At 36.6% G+C, this 20985-nt stretch overlaps 1 protein-coding gene across 1 annotated transcript; it reads left to right on the top strand.

Annotated features, from left to right (window-relative positions):
• The first annotated feature begins 6340 nt into the window (after nt 1-6340).
• Nucleotides 6341-20359, top strand: Lipf (lipase F, gastric type). Its single transcript, XM_042689325.1, has 10 exons — nt 6341-6496; nt 9776-9891; nt 11371-11488; nt 12283-12481; nt 14245-14354; nt 15399-15535; nt 16745-16891; nt 17632-17703; nt 18371-18442; nt 19992-20359. Exons 2-10 carry the CDS (start codon nt 9787-9789, stop codon nt 20226-20228), a joined length of 1197 nt encoding a protein of 398 aa, XP_042545259.1. The 5' UTR covers nt 6341-6496; nt 9776-9786; the 3' UTR covers nt 20229-20359.
• The last annotated feature ends 626 nt before the right edge of the window (nt 20360-20985 follow it).

Raw genomic sequence — 20985 nt, 5'->3', positions numbered from 1 at the left:
ATCAGTGGATTAATTTGATGAAATGATAACCATCATGATCCAATAACTTCTCCAAAACCCATCAGACAGCAGCCACAGCTTTAATACATGGGCCTTTTAGACATTTCAAGCCATAAAAGGCCCCAAATAATTTTCTGATCAATATTTACATTTTGGTTAGGCTTCTCTGAAAACATGTACATTTTGATAATACACAAGTGGTCTTTCTTCCAGAAGCTATACATTAGTTAAGATCACTCAATTTTCAGTGATATAATAGCATACATTCAATCATAACAATAACGTATAAAAGTCCATTCTTTTATTTGTATGAATCCTACTGTACCATATGTAAGGAAATAGAAAGACTTGGGCATTATAATAAATATAATAAAACAATTATTTTAAGCCAGACCCAGAAAAACATGGGCAGCATGGTTTCCCTCATTTGTGCTACCTAAACATACCAGGAAGTAAACAAAGGGTAACAAATAAATTAACAGAAGTATAAGTACAGACTCTTTGGAGAGTGCAAATCTTATAGCTCTTTAAAAAGGCTAAGTCTGGGTTGGGAAGGTGGCTCAGTGGTAGAGCACTTGCCTTGCATGCATGAAGCCCTGGGTTCGATTCCTCAGCACCACATAAGCAAAAAGAAAAAAAAAGACTAAGTCTAAGCCCAACAAAATAAGTGCCAGGAAACGGGAACTTGCAAGAGGAGAGGTAGGTGGAAGAAAAGCACAGGAGGGAGGAGATTGTATACTGGGAGAACAACAAAGGAGGGAATAGCAATTCTCCACAAGAAATGTGCTCATTACCTTACTCATGTAATTGTATCCCCTCCGTACAGCATCTTTACAATACAATAAAATTTTAAAAAAGGAATTCATTGTGTATACCACTGGATTGAGAAACGTAAGGGAAGGGTTGGGTCAACGTAGGATGAAAAGGTTTAAGGGGTAGCACAGATCAAGATGCACTGTATATAACCTGCTTTGGAAAATAGCAACTCCTTTGTACGTAACTGTAATAAAAATATCCAAAAATTAATTAAAACATGAAAATTTTATTCCCTAAAAATGTCACAAAATGTTCTGTCAAGTTCCTGTTCTCATATAGTTCTCCCTCTCTTTCTCTCTCTGACTTTCCACAATCAATTGAATTTAAGAACGTGATGGGGCTGGGAAGGTGGCTCAGTGGTAGAGCACTTGCCTTGCATGCCGGAGGCCCTGGGTTCGATTCCTCAGCACCACATAAGCAATAAGAAAAAAGCTGGAAGTGGCGCTGTGGCTCAAGAGATAGAGTGCTAGCCTTGAGCTGAAGAGCTGAGGGACAGCACCCAGGCCCAGAGTTCAGGCCCCACGCCCGGACCAAAAGACAAAACAAAACAAGAACATGATACATATTAGAATATTTACTAGCAATACATTTAAACATAAAAAACCTTACTAGATATAAATGTCTGTATTTCATTAAAATAAACTTTCATATGATTACACATCGTTTATTTTAATAAGATTTTTTATTGTGAAAATATTGTACAGAGGGGTTACAATTACATGAGCAAGGTAATGAGTGCGTTTTATCAAACATTGTTGCCGCCTCCTTTGCTTCCCCTTACCATCTGTGCTCCCCCCACCACACCAAAGTTGTAAAGTTCGTTTTTCAACATAACATCTTGTACATCTTATTGTTGCAATGGGTCCACCTGTATCCCTATTTAAACAATTGGCTTTTTCCCTTCCCCTCCCCAAATTATACCAACATCAAATACAGGGAAAACAGGGGTTTTCAGTGGGGGAGGGGCATACAAAGCAACAAGGAAATCATCTTTTTTTTTATTGTGAAAATACTGTACAGAGGGGTTACAATTACATGGGCAAGATAATGAGTACATTTCTTATCAAGCATTGTAGCCTCCTCCTTTGTTTCCCCTTCCCATCCCTTCCCATCTTCTCCCCGACTCTCATCCTCCCCGCTCCACCCCCCACCCCCCCTTCACCCCCGCCCACCAAAGTTGTAAAGTTCGTTTTCGACATAACCTTGTACATCTCATTGTTGCAATGGGTCCACCTATATCCCTATTTAAACGATTTGCTTTTCCCCTTCCCCTCCACAAATTATAACAACATCAAATACAGTAAGCAAGGGTTATACTGTGGGGGAGGGACATACAAAGCAACAAAGAAATAATCTTATAAATGTGTTAGAAAAAATCGCATGAAAGAAAAAAAACATTTGAATACATATTTTAAGGTTCATTTCCCTAACATCACTTTATCTGACCTTTTCTGCTTGACTCAGACATATACAAGATATTACAAATAAGGGAAACCATGGGACCTATGTTTCTTTGGGCCTGGCTTACTTCACTTAATATAATTTTTTCCAAGACTTTCCATTTCCTAACAAATGGGGCAATGTCATTCTTTCTGATGGAGGCATAGAATTCCATTGTGTATATATAGCACATTTTCTGGATCCATTCATCTACTGAGGGGCATCTGAGTTGGTTCCATATCTTAGCTACAGTAAATAATGCTGCAATAAACATAGTCGTGCTGGTAGCTTTAGTGTGGTCTTGTTTGTAAACATTTGGGTAAATGCCCAAAAGTGGGATTGCTGGGTCATAGGGGAGCTCTATGTGGAGTCTTTTGAGGAACCTCCATACTGCTTGTCAAAGTGGTTGAACAAGTATACACTCCCATCAACAATGCAGTAAGGTTCCCTTCTGTCCACATCCCCTCCAGCATCTGTTGTTATTAGAGTTCTTGATTTTAGCCATTGTAACTGGAGTGAGGTGGTATCCCAATGTTGTTTTGATTTGCATTTCTTTTATGGCTAGGGAGGTTGAGCATTTCTTCATGTGTCTATTGGCCATCTTCTTTCCTCTTCAGAGAAGTTTCTCTTTAAGTCTTTAGCCCACTTATTTATTGGGCAGTTGTTTCTTTGAAGATTTGTTGTTGGGGGATTTAATTTTTTGAGTTCCAGGTATATTTTAGATATGAGACCCTTGTCTGTTGTATGACTAGTGAAGATCTTCCCCCAATCTATGGGCTTTCTATTGATCTTGCTAGCTATGTCCTTTGCCATGCAGAAGCTCTGCAATTTCATGCAATCCCATTCGTCCAACCTTTCTTTGATTTGTTGTGTTTCTGGGTCTCTATTAAGAAAATTTCGGCCTGTGCCTTCAAGACCTAGGGTTTCTCCTATTCCATCCTGTAATGTTTTCAGAGTGTCTGCTTTGACTCCTAGGTCTTTGATCCATTTGGAGTTGATTCTGGTTTTTTTTTTGCCAGTCATGGGGCCTGAGCTCTGGGCCTGGGCGCTGTTTCTCAGCTCTTCAGCTCAAGGCTAGCACTCTACCACTTGACCCACAGCACCAGTTCTGGCTTTTTCTGCTTATGTGGTGCTGAGGAATCGAACCCAGGGCCTCATGCATACAAGGCAAGCACTCTACCACTGAGCCACCTTCCCAGCCCTGGAGTTGATTCTGGTGCAGGGTGATATATAAGGATCTAGCTTTAGTTAGAAATCATCTTATAAATATGTTAGAAACAATAGTAAGAAAGAAAAACCATTTGAGTCCTTATCTTGGGGTTCATTTAGCCTAACATCAACTTATCTGACATTTCTGCTTGTCTCAGACATATACTAGTTATTGCAAGTTATATTCTTTTTTAAAACTTTTATTATAAAGGTGATACATAGAGGGTTACAGTTACATGAGTAAGGTAATTAGAGTTTTTTGAAAAATATTACAGCCTCCCTCATTTTCTCCTACTTTCCTCTCCCCACAACTTTTTTGTTTGTTTGTTTTTGTCAGTCATGGGGCCTGAACTCTGGGCCTGGGCACTGTCTCTCAGCTCTTCAGCTCAAGGATAGCACTTGAGCCACAGCACCACTTCCAGCTTTTTCTGCTTATATGGTGCTAAGGAATCGAACCTAGGGCTTCATGCATGCAAGGCAAGCACTCTACCACTGAGCTACCTTCCCAGCCCTCCCCCTACAAGTTGTAAAGTTCATTTTCAACATGGTGTCTAACATCACTTTTACAATGGTCCACCCTTTGTCCCACAATTTCTGTGATCCCCTTTCCTTCTGTCAAATCAGATAAACTTATATACAAGACAATGGATATAGAAATCAAAAACCAAAGGGGGAAAAAAGAAAGGAAAAATAACTGCAAACACTACAGCAAAAACAAAAAAACAAAAATCTCTTGTTTCCATTTCTTGGAGTTTGTTTCTCTTGTTTTATTGTGATATTTTAGTTCTCTGAAATAGAAATAAAAATTATCATAAATGTGTGACCTATATCACATTGTTTCAGTGTTGATCTTGGTTTCAGATACAAGTAAAATATCACTTTTGCATTACATTGTTTACCTATAAAAATCCTTCCATTAATCTGAGTATTCTTCCTTCAGCTTTTCATTACTTTTCAATTTCATTCATGTGTTTATTGAACAAATTAGAATTGTTATATAAAAAATGTTAGAACCCAATTTTAATGGCTTTTAACTTTTATATGGATTAAAGACAAATTTGAGACTTTTTTACATGCATCAGTTCACTACTACAAAATTTCTATTTGGTGTGACTATGCACAAGTGTTTGCAGATGACTTTTCACCTTTTTTTCAACATTTTTACAGCAAATATTTATTGATCAAGTGTGTTTTGCTCAATATATATGTAAATATAACTTTAAAATATATAAAATACAAAATATGAAATATTAATATGAGTGAGCAAATTACTGCTGTACTTGAGTATAATCACCTATGAAGTAGTATGTCCTACAAATAAAAAGGATGAAGAATAATGTCAAGATTTACTGTATCTTAATAAGGACCATACGTCTCTTTCAATGACTAAGAATTTTCATTATTCTGGACTCCTAGTCCAAATTTACTTCAGTTATAGTAAAAGACCAATGGGGTATAGTTTTACATCCCATTGCTTAAATTGAAGGAAGCAAATACATTTTTTAAAAAAAGAAATGCAAATCAAAACAACATTGAGATTTGAATTCACTCCAGTTAGAATGGCTATAATCAATAAATTTAATAACAACAGATGCTGGAGGGGCCAAAAGGAAATGCTACTGCACTGTTGGTGGGATTGTAAACTTGTTCAACCACTTTGGAAAGCTGTATGGAGATTCCTCAAAAGACTACACATACAGCTCCCCTCTGATCCAGCAATCCCACTTCTGGGCAATCACAAACAAGGTCGTAATAAAGTTACCAGCAAACACACTTTTAAAATAAAACATGTAGTAAACAAAGTAAACCAGATCCAAAAAAACCCCCACAATTTGCATTGTTTCCCTCATTGTTGTAACTAGAATATGCCTATAAATCCTCAAGTAAACACACTAGATAGTAAAAGACACTTGGACATGATAAATTGTACAGGACCCTAGGCATTTACATGGTGAGGCCAAAGAAAGGATATTCTTAGGAGAGGATCACAAAGGTTCAATAACTATGTGCATAGGATCTATAAAATTCTGTTTACCGAAATGAATAGAAATGGAATCTAAAGATTTTATGTTTTTTTTCCTCCTTGTCTTTTTCTCCTTAATCACTGTTTTTGATTGATTTCTATACCTTTTGTATTTAATAGACTCTGATTCTCTAGTGTATTCGAACAATGTAATTGCAACTAGATCTATTTGGGAGATTAAGAGAAAGATGGTCATTTTGCTTGTCATTTTGTTCTTTTCAACAAGAATTTTTTTCTTTACAGTTTCTGGTAGGTATTTAAGTATTATGGCAAATATGAATATCTAAAATTAAATCACAAATGATTTTAGCAACTCAAAATATGATTCTATTTTTCTTTCCTCAGTAGCTATAAGTACTTGTGGTTATTTTAAAGAATGAGCTATATTTTTAAATAGTAAAACTTTAGTTCTACAATTTACTCATAATTGCATTCAGATTGTTCAAAAATCTAATCAGCATGATTTCAGTTTATATTTTTAAAAAAAGTACTACTGTGTTCTTAAAGGTCAGAGGCTGAGTTTAGTATATTAAGTAGACCATTGTGTGCAGGACAAGCCCCTGATGAAAGGCCATAATAAAACATTATGCTTGGCTGAACACATTTACTAATCTAACCATCTCTTCACAATAACATTTCTAAAGAACAAGAGGTAGAGCCTTACCATCTTAATCCTTTTTATCTGAGCCAAATGATATGATCATTTGTCCTGTACCTTTGGCACCTTAGTTTTTATATATTTAAGCAATCAAAAATTATCTTAATGTTTCCTAAACCATTTTAATGATTAAAGCTCCTTTGTCCAATATTTGAATTTTTCAGGGCCAGTATTTGCTTTTTAGGTTGGCCTTTTAACATGAAATGATGTCCTTGATATTAAGAGTCTCTGTTAATTTTATCAGAGGATAAATAAGTCTGGCCATTGTTGAAGATTTTGTATATAAGCAGTAAGTGCACCATTACCAAAATAAGCATCTAGAGAAACATTTTCCTGTTTCTGAAGAGACTGTAAGTAAACTTTGTGCTGAACAAAATTATTTGAATTATTAGATTCATGTTTTCTTTCTTTAACCAACTGTTGCATTTTAAAGGCCAAGATATTGTTACATAATTTTGTCTGTAAATATACCTATCTGCTTTATAGTTTTATTTCTCTAGAATTTGATTTTTTTGTTTCTTTTTGTATATACTTGAAATTCTTTATTGTTGGCTGACAAATATGATTATTAGTGTAATGAGTGCATACTTTCTTATTTTCCCTTTGGAGAAGCAAAAGCCACAGCTCTATTTTGTCATGCATTGTGATATGGATAATTCAATATTATTCAAACCAATTGAGATTTAATTAACTTTTACTAGTAACATTTGTGTGTGTCTGTATGTGTGTTTGTGTGTATGTGTGTGTGTGTGTGTGTGTGTGTGTGTGTGAGCTTGCTGGTCCTGCTGGGCTCTATCCCTGAGCTTTTTTGCTCAAGACTAGTGTCCTACTACTTGAGTCACATCCCCATTTCCAGCCTTTTAGGGGTTAATTGGAGGTAAGTGTCTCATGAACTTTTGAGCCCAGGCTGCCTTCAATGAGTGATCCTCAGATCTCAACCACCTGGGAGCTAGGAGCCACCAGAACCCAGCTATTGATAATATTTTTAAGGCCGGGCTTGGTGTTTTTGGTCTGTAATCCCAGCTTTTAAGTAGGCAGAGGCAAGAGGAGGACTATATTCTTGAAAGAAAACTATAAATGTTAGTACTAGACAGCCTAGTTTCAAATAAAGGTTGTATGCTTTGTATATAGTTATTAGGCCTGCCTTTGCTCATCTTCAAAGTTTGGAATATGATGTCATCTACTAAGTAGAATTGTTGCAAGAATTAAATGAGATGATAGTAGTAATATCTATATTCATTGTTACTCGATATTCACTACTCTGTTAAAAGCTTAATCATAATGAATACTGGTAATATCATCTTGTAGAATTATTGTTATTGTATAGAAAAGGAAGCTATTTCAGTAAGATCAGTAAGAACTCATTTGCATGTCTCACATGCTGTGTACACTACCCAACATACAGTGATCCTCTGAGAATATTTGGTCCTGCTATTATACTAGAACTTATAATCAGGTATTTTAGGAATTTACCCTGTCTAGAACCTATCTGAGCCCATGTTATTGACTTTAATTATTGGGGTCTCCCATAAATCACGCCATAGTTTAAGTATCCTCACTTTTCAATGACAAATTACTTATGAAAATTATATAGAATAAAAAAATTGCGAGGTCCTGGAAATTCTGATCAAGGCTTTCCAGCTGGAACTCTGATGATTCATCTTTATATATAACTTGTCCTTTCCTAAAATTTCACTACAAAGACAAGGTTTAATAAAACATAATTTTTTAAAGACACTACTAATTCTAATTAATCAACCAAAACTTTAACACAGATTATCAGATGTAGACTTTAAGAGTTGTAGGCTGGTTTTAGTATAAGTCAGTATCTATATTAAGTGTTCTATAAGATTTATAGATAAATGATTTTGAAATATCACTAGCAAATAAAAACATAATCCTCTTCAAAGAGTCTCAATGATATTTAGTGATATAAATCTTACAAATTCTTCACTCTGTACAATTAAATTTTTCTATAGGAGACCTCGAAATATTATTCCTAACATTCAAGTGTTTCTTAATAAGTAATTATTGAATGATTTAGGCACATAGAAAAATGATTTAAAAACACAACTCAACAGGGCACCATTGCCTCACAGGTAATTCTGGCTGAGATGCAGAAAATAACAGTTGTAAGGCAGTTTAAGGAGAAAAGAAAGAAAAAAGCAGGCAGGAAGGCAGGCAGGCAAGCAGGCAGGCAGGCAGGCAGGCAGGCAGGCAGGCAGGCAGGCAGGGAGGGAGGGATGGAGGGAGGGAAGGAGGAAGGAAGGAAGGAAAGGAGGAAAGGAGGCAAGCAGCACAAAGCAAGGCTAGAGGCATGGTGTAAATGGTAGAACTTCAGTTGAACAAACAAGATGAACAAGTAAGAAGCTTTGACTTTAAACCCCAGTATAAAATAAAACAGCATTCCTTCAATAGTTGGAGACTTTGAAAGCTTTACATCTTAAGATTCTCAAATGTATAGTTGTTGGTTACAACACAAAAGTATCTTTAGATTTAGAGTTTAGTATAACATATACCCACACAGAAAGCAAGGGACTATTATAATCACAGTATGAGTCCTATGGAAAGGAAATTTTATAAATAGGAATTTTAATGAAAATGTGAAAAGTCTTAAGAACTAGAACCTTCTTGCCTTTTATGAAGAGATTAGATCTAATAGAGATTATTAGTTAGGTTATTTTAAAACCAAAAACTTTAATTCATGTTATGACATGCATATTATTATCGCTGATATATATTGCTTTTCTCCTGAATTAACTTACACCCGAGCAACAATTTTGAAGGGCTGGTTTTGTAAAAGGCTGGCCACTTAAACACTAGCACTACTTCAGTTTACTTGAAAATATTATTATTGAAGATATGGCCCTCTATTTCTCACATACAAAATATGAAAAGATTGAATTTGAAAAAAATTCCTTAGATCTCTTTCAAATGATTTTGATTTTCTCTGTTTTATTATTGAACCCTTATTAAATAAATGTATCAGATCATGCACTATATTGCTGATTTATCATCTTCTAGACTTTTATAAGTAATTGTAATCAAATAATATCCCAAAAGGAAATTAGAAGAGAAACCACTTTCTCAAAATTAGGTTCACATGTTACTCTAGATATGGTAGCATTTTGATAAAGTAATGACAACCTTTAAATCCGTATAATGACTTCAAATCAATAAATCTTGATGAAGCAGCTTTTTAAAATGGTATTTTAAAAATTTGTGATAGGGTTAAATAGACCTTATATTGAGGTTGCATCTAGAGAAATCAAAGGCCCATGTGATCTTCACTTCCCCTTTAGACTGTCAAAATCGGTAAACAAAGATACCAACCTAAGAGATAAGAATGTGAAGGGTTACCTGACAGTGTTTTTGCAGATTATGTTTTCTTTGATAAGATTTGAAACCCCACAGAGAAATGCTCTGAAACAAAAGGAATCAAGCAGTGAAAATCTGCTAAATATTAAGGTAAGCATGCAGATAGCTGTTGGTCTCAGCGTGCACAATGCCCAACATAATGGAATCAAGTTCAGGCATTTCTCTACATACAGTTAAAATTTCCACAAAATGTAAGTATCAAGAAAATGCAGTATGTTAACCATGGCATATATTCTTTTTGTTTGTTTCAGGCCAGTCCAAAATGTGGCTACTTCTAACAGTGACAAGTTTGATATCTGTAGTTGGAACTACACATGGTTTCTTGGGTAAAATAGCCCCTGAAAGCCCAGAAGCATATATGAATATTGTAAGTTACTCTGTAAAACTCAGACAGGACTGTGATGTAGAACCATGGTGGGTTTAAAGTTCAAAGTGACCAATTACAACTCTGGGTGCTGGTGGCTCACGCCTGTAATCTTAGCTACCCAGGAGGTTGAGATCTGAGGATTGTGGTTCAAAGCCCGCCTAGAAAGGAAAGTCCATGAGACTCTTATCACCAGTTAACCAGCAGAAAACCAGAAATGGTGCTGTAGTTCAAAGTGGTAGAGTGCTATACTTGAGCCAAAAGAGCTCAAAGACAGAGCTCAGGCCCTGAGTTCAAGGCCTACAACCGATAAATAAAATAATACTTAACTGTATTTGCTCTCTAAATACACTCTAAAAGTCAACAAAGAAGTTGGCGCTGGTGGCTCACACCTGTAATCCTAGCTAATCAGCTATTCATGATCTGAGGATCATGGTTTGAAGCCAAGGAAGTCAGTGAGATTGTTAACTCTACTTAGCCACCAAACAGTTGGTAGTTGAGATGTGACTCAACTGATAGGGTGCAACTGAGAAAAAAGCTTAGGGGCAGCACCCAGGCGCTTAATTCAAGCCCCAGGACTGGCATACATACATACATGCACATGTACACTCACACACAAAGTGAATGAACGGCTTGAAGTTGGGTGCTGGTGGTAAATGCCTCTAGTCCTAGCTACGTAGGAAGCTGAAATCTGAGGATCATGTTTCAAAGCAAGCCCATGCAGAAATGTCGGTGAGACTTTTAGCTCCAATTAACTACCAGAAAAAGCCAGAAGTGGTGCTGTGGCTCAAGTGGTAGAGTGCTAGCCTTAAGCTGAAAAGCTGAGGGACAAAGCCAATGCCCAGAGTTCAAGTCCCACACCGACAAAAAACCAAACCAAAACAATGAAAGGCTTGATATGTAGCATTTAGGCAACATAGTCTAATTCTTTATGGGAGGCATATGTTTGTGCTCTAACAACTGTAACCTATTGGGCCTTTTTGTGGCTAGAATTTATTTTTGCCCTGGTATACAAGCTCACCGTGGGTGATATCATAAACCATGCCCACCAGGTTAGTGTGTTTTGAGACATCTCTTAGCAGTGCCATCTTTAAGGTCCTAAATGAGCATTAACTTCATAGAGTTGATGGTTCATACAAGACAAAGAAAACTTCAGGGAAAATAACATAAAACAGTAAAGATAAAATGTTTTCATAATTTTGAGGATCCAGTAGAAGCAAAAGCAGGGCTGGTTTCTTCTATGTCATGACAGGTAAGAAGTAGTTAAGTAGGTCTCCCAGGGGAACCAATAGGCTATGATGAAGAACAATTCAGTAAGTGCTATTCTGCAGGGGACCGAACAGTAACAGACTGATAGCAAAAGTCAATACGCAGCTGAAAAAACTTTTCAATAAAATAGCTAAAACTCAAAATGTACATAAAAACAATTCCTTTGTAAAAATAACATGACTAAAATTTGTCACTTGGGACTTACCTCATCAGAGTCAGATGATTTCCTTCTGGGGATATCCAAGTGAAAATTATGATGTTGTGACTGAAGATGGTTATATCCTTGGCATCTACAGAATTCCTTATGGGAAGAAAAATGCAGAGAATAAAGGTATAACTTCATCCCTCTTCCCTTTATTACTGCCATATCTCTCCCATGCTTCTTTCTTTCATTCATTCCAAAGAATTGGATACCTCTTGCTCATTCTGAAAAATGTAACAAAGTCATAGTTCTAGTCTACAAGGAGATCACCATCATGTCAGTGAGAGAGAGCAATAAAACATATAATGATAATAAAATTTGATAAACTAAGTGATTATTATTTAAAGGCCATTGAACTGGAGATCATGATAAAGGCACCAATCTTTGCTAAAGAACATTGCTTTTGCACACAGCAACTGTGCTAAGATTCAGTGGGTCAAAAAAGTTAGCCAAGTGTTACAAAAGGGGAAATCAAGGAGACATCTGAGACACATTTCTGAAAGAGAGGAAGCTCAATTTCTGCTAGCACTAATTAAATTTTTTTTTATCATTTTCTAATTGTACAAAAACTATGAAGTATGAAAAGAATCAAAAGTTTAGATAACTACTTATAATTTTATCATTCAGAGTCCATCTATGTTAACATAATGCTGAATTTACTTAAATACAATTTAATAGCTTTATTGGCATATAGTTGACATACAGTAAACTGGACATCTTTAAAGTATATAGTTTCAGTAACTTCTGGCACCTGAGAAGGCCATCAGCTGAGAACAGAGAACTGAGATAAGATTGTCAAATATATTCAACTTCATCATGCAAATGTGTTTAATTCTATTTATATGTGTATCTTAGTATAAACAATAGGCTTATGACTTTTAAACAATAAGCTTATGACTTTTTAAAATAATTTTATTTTTTAGGAAAGAGACCTGTGGTGTTTTTACAGCATGGTTTGCTCGCATCAGCCACAAACTGGATTGCAAATCTGCCCAACAATAGCCTGGCCTTCATCCTGGCAGATGCTGGTTATGATGTGTGGCTGGGAAATAGCAGAGGAAACACATGGTCCCGGAGAAATTTGTACTTCTCACCAGACACAGTTGAATTCTGGGCTTTCAGGTAAAAACAGACATAATAAAATATGAACATTGGGCTAGGCCCTTGTAGCTCTTGCCTTTAATTCTAGCTACTTAGGAGACTGAAATTAGGAGAATCATGGTTTCAGTCCAGCTCAGGCAAAAAGTTTACAAGATGTCTTTTCAATGGAGAGAGAAGCGTAATTGTTCATCCTTGTCATACTGACCACTTAAAAAGCATGAAGCAGGTGAATTGCAGTCCAAGTTACCTCTTCATCACCAGCAGGAAGCAAGACTCTACCTAAAAAATTGATCTGTTAAAAAAAGTGATGGAAGCCGGGCGCTGGTGGCTCACGCCTGTAATCCTAGCTACTCAGGAGGCTGAGATCTGAGGATCGCGGTTCAAAGCCAGCCCGGGGAAGGAGAGACCGTGAGACTCCTATCTCCAATAAACCACCAGAAAACCGGAAGTGGCGCTGTAGCTCAAGTGGTAGAGCACTCGCCTTGAGCTGAAGAGCTGAGGGACAGTGCCCAGGCCCAGAGTTCAAGCCCCACGACCAACAAAAAAAAATGATGGAGGCCTGATTTAGTGGTAAAGTACCTGCATAAGGAACACCAGGCTCTGAGTTTAAACCCTAGCACTGCAAATAAGTATAAATATGTTTGGAGGCTTTAAAAAATATTAGAGGGTATTCTAATCCCTTCTTGAAGTCTTCCATACACCTCATTGTAAGAGTAGGTTGGTAGGTTGTTGTTGTTGTTATTGTTTAAATACTTTCTGTGATCTCAGTAACCATGATATAGGGGTATTTTTTTTTCCAATTGGAATGAACAATTGGTGGATGCAAAGAAATAGATTGTCCCTAAAAAGTTCCAAAGACAGCATCCATGAGTTCAAAAAAAATGTTAAAACATAGCTGGAAATGGCAGAGCAGTTACCATCACCATGAAAAATGAACTTTACAACTTTGGCGCTTGGAAAGGGGGGCTGAGGTGGGGAGGGATGGGAAGGGATGGGAAGGGGAATCAAAGGAGGAGGCAACAATGCTTGATAAGAAATGTACTCATTACCTTGCCCATGTAATTGTAACCCCTCTGTACGGTATTTTCACAATAAAAGAAATGCAAAAAAAAAAAAAATTCCACACAACATGGAGAGCTTGGCAAAGGTTTCTTAGCACACATTTTCTTGTGCCTGGAGGTAGAGAAAAGAGGAGAATTTGAATACTGCCTGCTGGAACTGAGGCAAACCAGCTGTCTTGAGTGGTTGGAGAAAGAGGGAGAGGCATAAAAGGAGACAATGTACTGACTAGAACAGCTCCAGCCAGGCTATAGGGCTGAGGTAAAAAAGCCATGGAGATGATTCAAAGACTTTGAGGAGCCACTGATAAGAGTTAAACTGAGAGGAAGGAAGTTCATATTCATAAGGTAATTCTGGTGTACTTTTGGAGAATAAAGCAGAGAGGGATAGAACTCATCATAGAGGGCACCAAAACACAGAATGCAAATGTCCACTCTAGCTGGCATTCCATTTGAGGGATGGAAATAATTCCCACTTAGATACCATCTTGTTTGGGTTAGGCTGCAGCTGTAATGCATCATTCTGAAATGATGTCAGTGGTTTACAAGGATCCACCTCCAAGGTCACTTGCCAGTCACTTAGAGTTTATAAGCCACAATATTCAGATAACCCAGTTTTCTATTTCTCAAATAGAAAGGGTCTTATCTATGAGTATGCTTGAATCTCTGAAACCACAGCAAAAAAATTATAATAGTACATTCAGTTTTACTTTTTATTTCTTACAGCTTTGATGAAATGGCAAAATATGACCTTCCTGCTACAATAGACTTTATTGTTCAGAAAACTGGTCAGGAGAAGATTCACTATGTTGGACATTCTCAGGGCACCACCATTGGTAAGCAAAGATGCTGAGAGCAGGCAGGTTATAGCTGCATTATCATATAAAATGCTTCACATTCATTATAAAACCTAGTGCCTATGACATCCCAGTGATAAAGAGACAATTGTTGCAGATGCGTGAACAAAGCAAGGGAATAAGGAATTTATGGAAGGTATCATGGACTTATTACAGGGAGGGTGAATAAGGTGGCCCCAATATCCCCTGAGAATATTTGACCATGCAGTCAGCACCTTACAAATTCTGAAATGAAATAGTCTGCTTAATTAACCAATCTTATGATGCAGGACATCTGGCATGTCCATAAATAGAAGATGTCACTGCTTCAGTAACATAGGCAACACCAACTCAAAACTCCTTTGTTACACCAGGCACCAGTGACTCACAACTGTAATCCTAACTACTCAGGAGGCTGAGATCTGAGGATTGTGGTTCAAAGCCAGCCAGGTTAGGAATGTCTGTGAGACTCTTATCTGCAATTAACCACTAGAAATCTGGATGTGGTGATGTGGCTTAAGTGGTAGAGTGCTAGCCTTGAGCTGAAGAGCTCAGAGACAGCACCCAGGTCCAGAGTTCAAGCCCTACAACTAACAACCCCCTCCCCCCCCCCGCAAATTCTCTTTTAAAGTGGGGACATTTTCAAGTTTACTAAAAGTTAATCCCCCAACCTGTACAAAGTATCAGCATTTGTTAAGTGAAAACTATCAATCCTTGAAGAATATGAGCTGTATATTTATTGCATTAAAGCTCAATGCAACAGTTCCCTTAGGATCTATTGAAATGAACAAATTGGCTTGTCCTGACTCCAACTAGCCCCAACAACTATCTTTTGTTTTATGTGAATGTTGAACATTTCAGTTCTTTTTCTTATAGTGGATGGTATTAAATTGCCATCACCATGATTATGAATATCTGAGCTAGCACAAGTATCCATTTTATAGCTTGTCACAGATACCACCTTTAGTAAGTCCCAGATAATACCATGTTCATAACAACAAAACAACACACTCCATTTTTTCTCTGTTTCATGTTCTTGTCCAGGTTTTATTGCCTTTTCTACCATTCCCTCCGTGGCTAAAAGAATCAAAACCTTTTACGCATTAGCTCCTGTTGCCACTGTGAAGTATACGACAAGCCTTTTAAAAAAACTTTCATTTGTTCCTACATTTCTCTTCAAGGTATGTCATTCTCTTTTGAGCTCTTCAGTTCTAGGCGAGCCCTCTGCCACTTGAGACACAGTACTACTTCCTGTAATTCTCTTTTATTAATTGAATCTGAGGTGTCCAATTGCCCATGGATTTCAAATGTGATGGAAAAAGAACAAAAAAACCCATACTGGACAAATACATCTATAATCTATCTCCAAAACTGTAACTGTACATGTGTATATTACTTCTTTCATAGTACTGAGGTTTAAATAGTCATTAGCTTGTGAGATCGCCATTTACTTCTTTGCTCTTGATTACATTTCTGTTGACTACCAATGACTATGATTATTATTTTTTTAAATTTTTTTTTATTGTGAAAATACCACACAGAGGGGTTACAATTACATGGGCAAGGTAATGAGTACCTTTCTTATCAAGCATTGTTGCTTCTTCCTTTGACTATGATTATTTTTGCTTCTTCATACATACTTTAGTGGGCAAACACTGTGACACATGTAAGTCAAGGCTACAATTCTGCTATTAAAGCAAGGAATGAAGGCAAAATAGCTACCTAGATAATTGACATGATTTTTTAATTCTATGATGGAAAAGGCTGAAAAATATCTAAGCACTATTATTATAAATATTTAAACGCAGCTAGACATCTCTATAAGTTTTTATTTAGGCTTTATAATAACAATAAGGAAGTGATTAAAAAGAAAATATTATTCTTAGGCTTTCCTTGAGTCAGAAATTTGGGTCAGGATGTTTAATATAGTTCTAATGAGCCTAAAATGCTGTTTTACTTCATGTTTTCGTAAGGAGGAAAAATGGAAGGAAGAAAAAATACCTCTTCTTCCAAATAATTAGGATAGATTTCTAAAGTTTTTTTTTTCTGAAAGCATAGCTCAGAATCTTTGTTTCCCCTCCTAATTGTTTTACAATTTACTGCTGAAAACGCACATGTTGAATGTCATGTTGTTTCATGACTCTATTCCATAACTGATTGGAACTTACCTTGTCTTCTACTTCTACAAGCCAGGGCAATTCTTCATGCAATCAGTAATAAACACTTAGTCTGGCTACCTTTCCATATAACAACTTTATTCTGGGAATTATGAGGAAAAACTTGGAAATCCCCCAAAATGCTGTTAGTCTAATCACATCTGCAAGGTTCAATAATGAGTCTTTTGTGCATCTTGATTGCTGCAATGCTCTAAAAATGCTTTCATTTTTCAGATTATATTTGGCAACAAAATGTTCCTCCCACACAACTTCTTTTATCAATTTCTTGGTACTGAAGTGTGTTCCCGAGAGATGATGGATCTCCTTTGTAGCAATGCCTTGTTCATCATGTGTGGGTTTGACAGCAAGAACTTTAACACGGTTTGTATGCAACACCTTTGATTATTGTTTCGTCAGCACTTAGGAAAGGAACTGTACAAGAACTAGGAATCGCTTCAGAATTCATAAGAAATCATAAGTCATTAGTCTATTCCAATTTTGTCTCCTACTCATTTGCTTGTTTGGTTTTGTTGTTGTTGTTCATGGTGGTCCTGGGGCTTGAACTCAGTGTCTGGGTGCTGTCCTTGAGCTTTTTAAAATCAAGACTAGTGCTCTACCACTTTGATATTTTCAAGATAAAAGTCTCACCAACTTTCTTGTCCAGGCTGGCTTTGAAATGCCATCTTCCTGAGTAGCTAGGATTACAGGCATGAATTACTAGTGCCCAGCTCCTGCTCACTTTTATTAACAAAATTGTCCTTAAAGTAAATAGCATGCAGAAATAATGAAAGCAAACTCAGGACTCATCCATTACCATCTAAATTCTTGGCATAACTAATTTTTTCCTGTGGTGGAAGGGACTAAACCATATATTTGGGCAGACTTGTATACAGGAAAATGTCTAGTCTAGGCATTGAATAAGTGTATGTATTTTGAACACTTTAGTTTTCCCATATATTTTGTAAATATATTTTAGAGCAAATTCTAAAATGACACACTTCTATTCTCCCAGTAAAAGCTGCTCTGAAAACTTGACCTGAATCAGAAAACTCAGATGTTGTGTGTTTTATTGAAGCTGAGATATATCTAACTATGCAAATGAATATGTGTTGGATTTCTAGAGTCGCATGGATGTGTATCTAGGACATAATCCAGCAGGAACTTCTGTTCAAGATATCCTCCACTGGGCCCAGGTAAAATTACTTCATTACTGTTAAAACTTAGTTTGCATTTGACCTAATGCACATTCTTAAAACGTTCTGCTCCTGGTAAGTAATTTTTCTGACACATGGCTACCATATGGAAATAAGTACCAATCCATGTAAATAAAAATCTTATGAGAATAAATACTTTGGTACAAAAGAAATTATTTTATTTTTATAACTTGGTATGTAGTAAGAGTTATATTGAACACAATTGAACTTGGATATTTTTTGGCATTCCCAGGGCTTGAACACAGGGCCTAGGCATTGTCCCTGAGCTTCTTTTTGCTCAAGATTAGTGCTCTACCACATGAGCTACAGTGCTGCTTCTGGGTTTTTCTGAGTAGTTTATTAGGGATAAGCATCTCATAGAGTTTCCTACCTGGAGAAAACTGTGATCCTTAGATCTCAGCCTCCTGAGTAGCTAAGATTACAGGTATAAGTCATCAGTATCCAGCTTACACTTGGATTTCTATAAATACCTTGTGTAGGCAATTGGTAATTTTTTTGGAATCTGAAAAATAATTTGATAACTGAAATTACTAGTTATCACATTGAAATGGAGAACAAGAAACTGGGAATGTTTACATTTTATTTTTCACATGGCAAGAATACATTGATTACCCTTCTGTCTTTTTTTTAAATTTCTCTCCATTAGGCTGGTAGGTCTGGAAAATTTCAAGCTTTTGACTGGGGAAGCCCATATCTGAATACGTTACACTATAATCAGGTGAGTACCTTAACGTTGCTAGCCCTCGCATTTCTTAATGCAAGGTGAAACAAATCCATGTATTTGTTTCTCAAAGGAATGTGGATACATCCTGTTCTCCTACACGGCTATGCCCTTATGCTCCAGTGGCTGCATTTATTCCACCTACTCTTAAAGCAGGACGCCCCCAGATGTGAGATTTCCCAGAGCTTCACATCCCCATTGTCCTTGCACAGAGTGCACCTTGACTGGGACATGGAGATGGAATCATCATTCTAGCCGTGCGTGAAATAGAGCTGGAGGCTCTGGTCGACTCAAATGATAAGTTGTCCTTTCTTGATAGCTGGAGGAATACATTGAAAGGAACTCATTTTCTTACAGAAGAAAAAGACAATGTGCTGGCAGGTCAAAACTGGAAATATTTCTCAACAGTCAGGAATCTTGTGTTCCAGGCAGCCACACTGAGAAAAGCTTACATTTGTTGTAATACAAAGAAATTCAATCTTGAAATCTATGGTTTCACTTGGCAGTAAAAATATGAGCAATAATTTCTGTATTTCTCTACCCAGGATTTAGTAGGTTGTTACTTGGCATAAACTTAACTTGGCATAAACTCGCCTTCCAAGACAATAACAATTCAGATTGCCCTTTAACTAACTGAACTAGTGACATTTAAGAGCCGCTGCTAGCTCCTAGTAAAGGGACAGTGGGGTACAAATAAAGGACAGATTTATAACTGTATAAGACTATGTAACTATCTATGATACTATATATAGTCTCTACAATATTCTCTTATCTCCTATATAAGATAAAATTACTATAACAAGTGGATTCTTTTGAAAATTAGTATGCTTGAAAATGTGATCTAAAATAAAACTAACAAAATTTTTTCCAGATGAGGGAAAATTTCCAGGTCATTTGCTTGCATCTCTTCCTGTTTTATGAAACTCCTCACTATCTCCAGGGTAATGCTGGCTTTGTAGAAATAGAAACTGCCAATAGCATACCTTTCCTCAGACTTAAAGAAATGCTTAATAAATTCATGTACACACTGAAAGAAAGAATATGCAGCTCTTAAACAGAACTATGTAAAGCTTTATACACTAAAAACATTGAAAAGTCAATACAAAGTCAAAAATAAATGACTCGGCATTCTGAAGATATACTTCAGAGTTGGTAGAAACAAGCTACACAGAATTTAATCAAATCCCCTACTTTAAGCTTGAGCTGAGGTCTAAGTTTTTAGTTGGTAACAATTGTTGCTCAAAGCCATGCTGTTCTGATCAGCATTACCCACTTACGAGTGCAGGATATCAGGCTCTTATCTTAGGTATGTTGAGTCAGTCATTTCAGCCCAATTGCCAAGTGATTTCTAATCTCATTGGCAGAGTTTGAAAAGCACTTTTCTCTCTGTTCTCTATGGATAATGTTGACATTCTCAGAGCAATCATTGTTAGAACTTACTTATAAAAAATACATTAGTTAATAGTATACTATCTACCCAAAGAGTCATTATTGGATTTAAAGAGTGTGTTATGTAAATTCTGGTTCTTTCTCTTGTGTTTTATAGGACACACCTCCTTACTACAATGTGTCTGCCATGAGTGTGCCAACTGCAGTGTGGAATGGAGGCCAGGATTCATTAGCTGACCCCCGAGATGTTGAAATGTTACTTCCTAAAATTTCCAATCTCATTTACCACAAGGAGATTCTTCCTTATAATCACTTGGACTTTATCTGGGCTATGAATGCACCTCAGGAAGTTTACAATGAGATTGTTTCTATGCTAGCAGAAGATGATAAATAGTTCTGGATTTTAGGGATTAGTCACCTAATATTTTCCAAAGTTATTTCTTCTCTCCTATGTAGTTTTCTGCAGTGTGTAAAACAATACTTCTTTCTGTAATTTTGACTTTTAGAAATATATTGGCATCAGCAAACTTCCATTTGTCATTTTCAATTCTTTTTAATTTAAAGAAATCCAAGTTTTCACTCAGAAATTGTTCTAGAAACACAAAAATCAATCTCCAGGATGTGAAACTTCACTGGATCTTTTGAAAATTCTCTTCTAACACAAAGTTTATTTAGTACCACCCATGGTAGTAAAAGACAGCCTTGGGATTGAATACTGACTCTTTTTATGTGTACTTGATCCTGAGTACATTTCTTTCAATTTACATTGTCAATTGCTACTGCCCGGGAGCCCGGTCACCTGTTCTGCATGGGGCAAATGTCACTTACTCTTTTGCTGTTCAACACATCAGAAAGCCAACTGGGCTATAGAATAAATGGAGCTTAAGTTGGGAAACAATAAATAACTACACTTTTGATCCAGGAATTGGGAAGTAAACATTCTAATCTAGTATACCCCTCTCTCTTTTCTAAACCAATCTCAACAAATTGCATTTTTCCATGTTCATACAGATACCCAAAATATTTTGACTATATCCATTCTGTTTTGGAAAAACCAATTCAGTAAAATTCCTCTCTTCATTCTGCTAACATCATCTTCCCTGTTACATTAGTACCATAAGACTTTCCCATTCAACTTTATACGTGAAAGC

Source organism: Dipodomys spectabilis, unplaced genomic scaffold (assembly GCF_019054845.1).
Source record: "Dipodomys spectabilis isolate Male_0828 unplaced genomic scaffold, ASM1905484v1 ptg000125l, whole genome shotgun sequence".
Classification (NCBI taxonomy): domain Eukaryota; kingdom Metazoa; phylum Chordata; class Mammalia; order Rodentia; family Heteromyidae; genus Dipodomys; species Dipodomys spectabilis.
The sequence above is the reverse complement of the archived record's forward strand: the minus strand, read 5'-3'. Positions and strand labels throughout refer to the sequence as shown.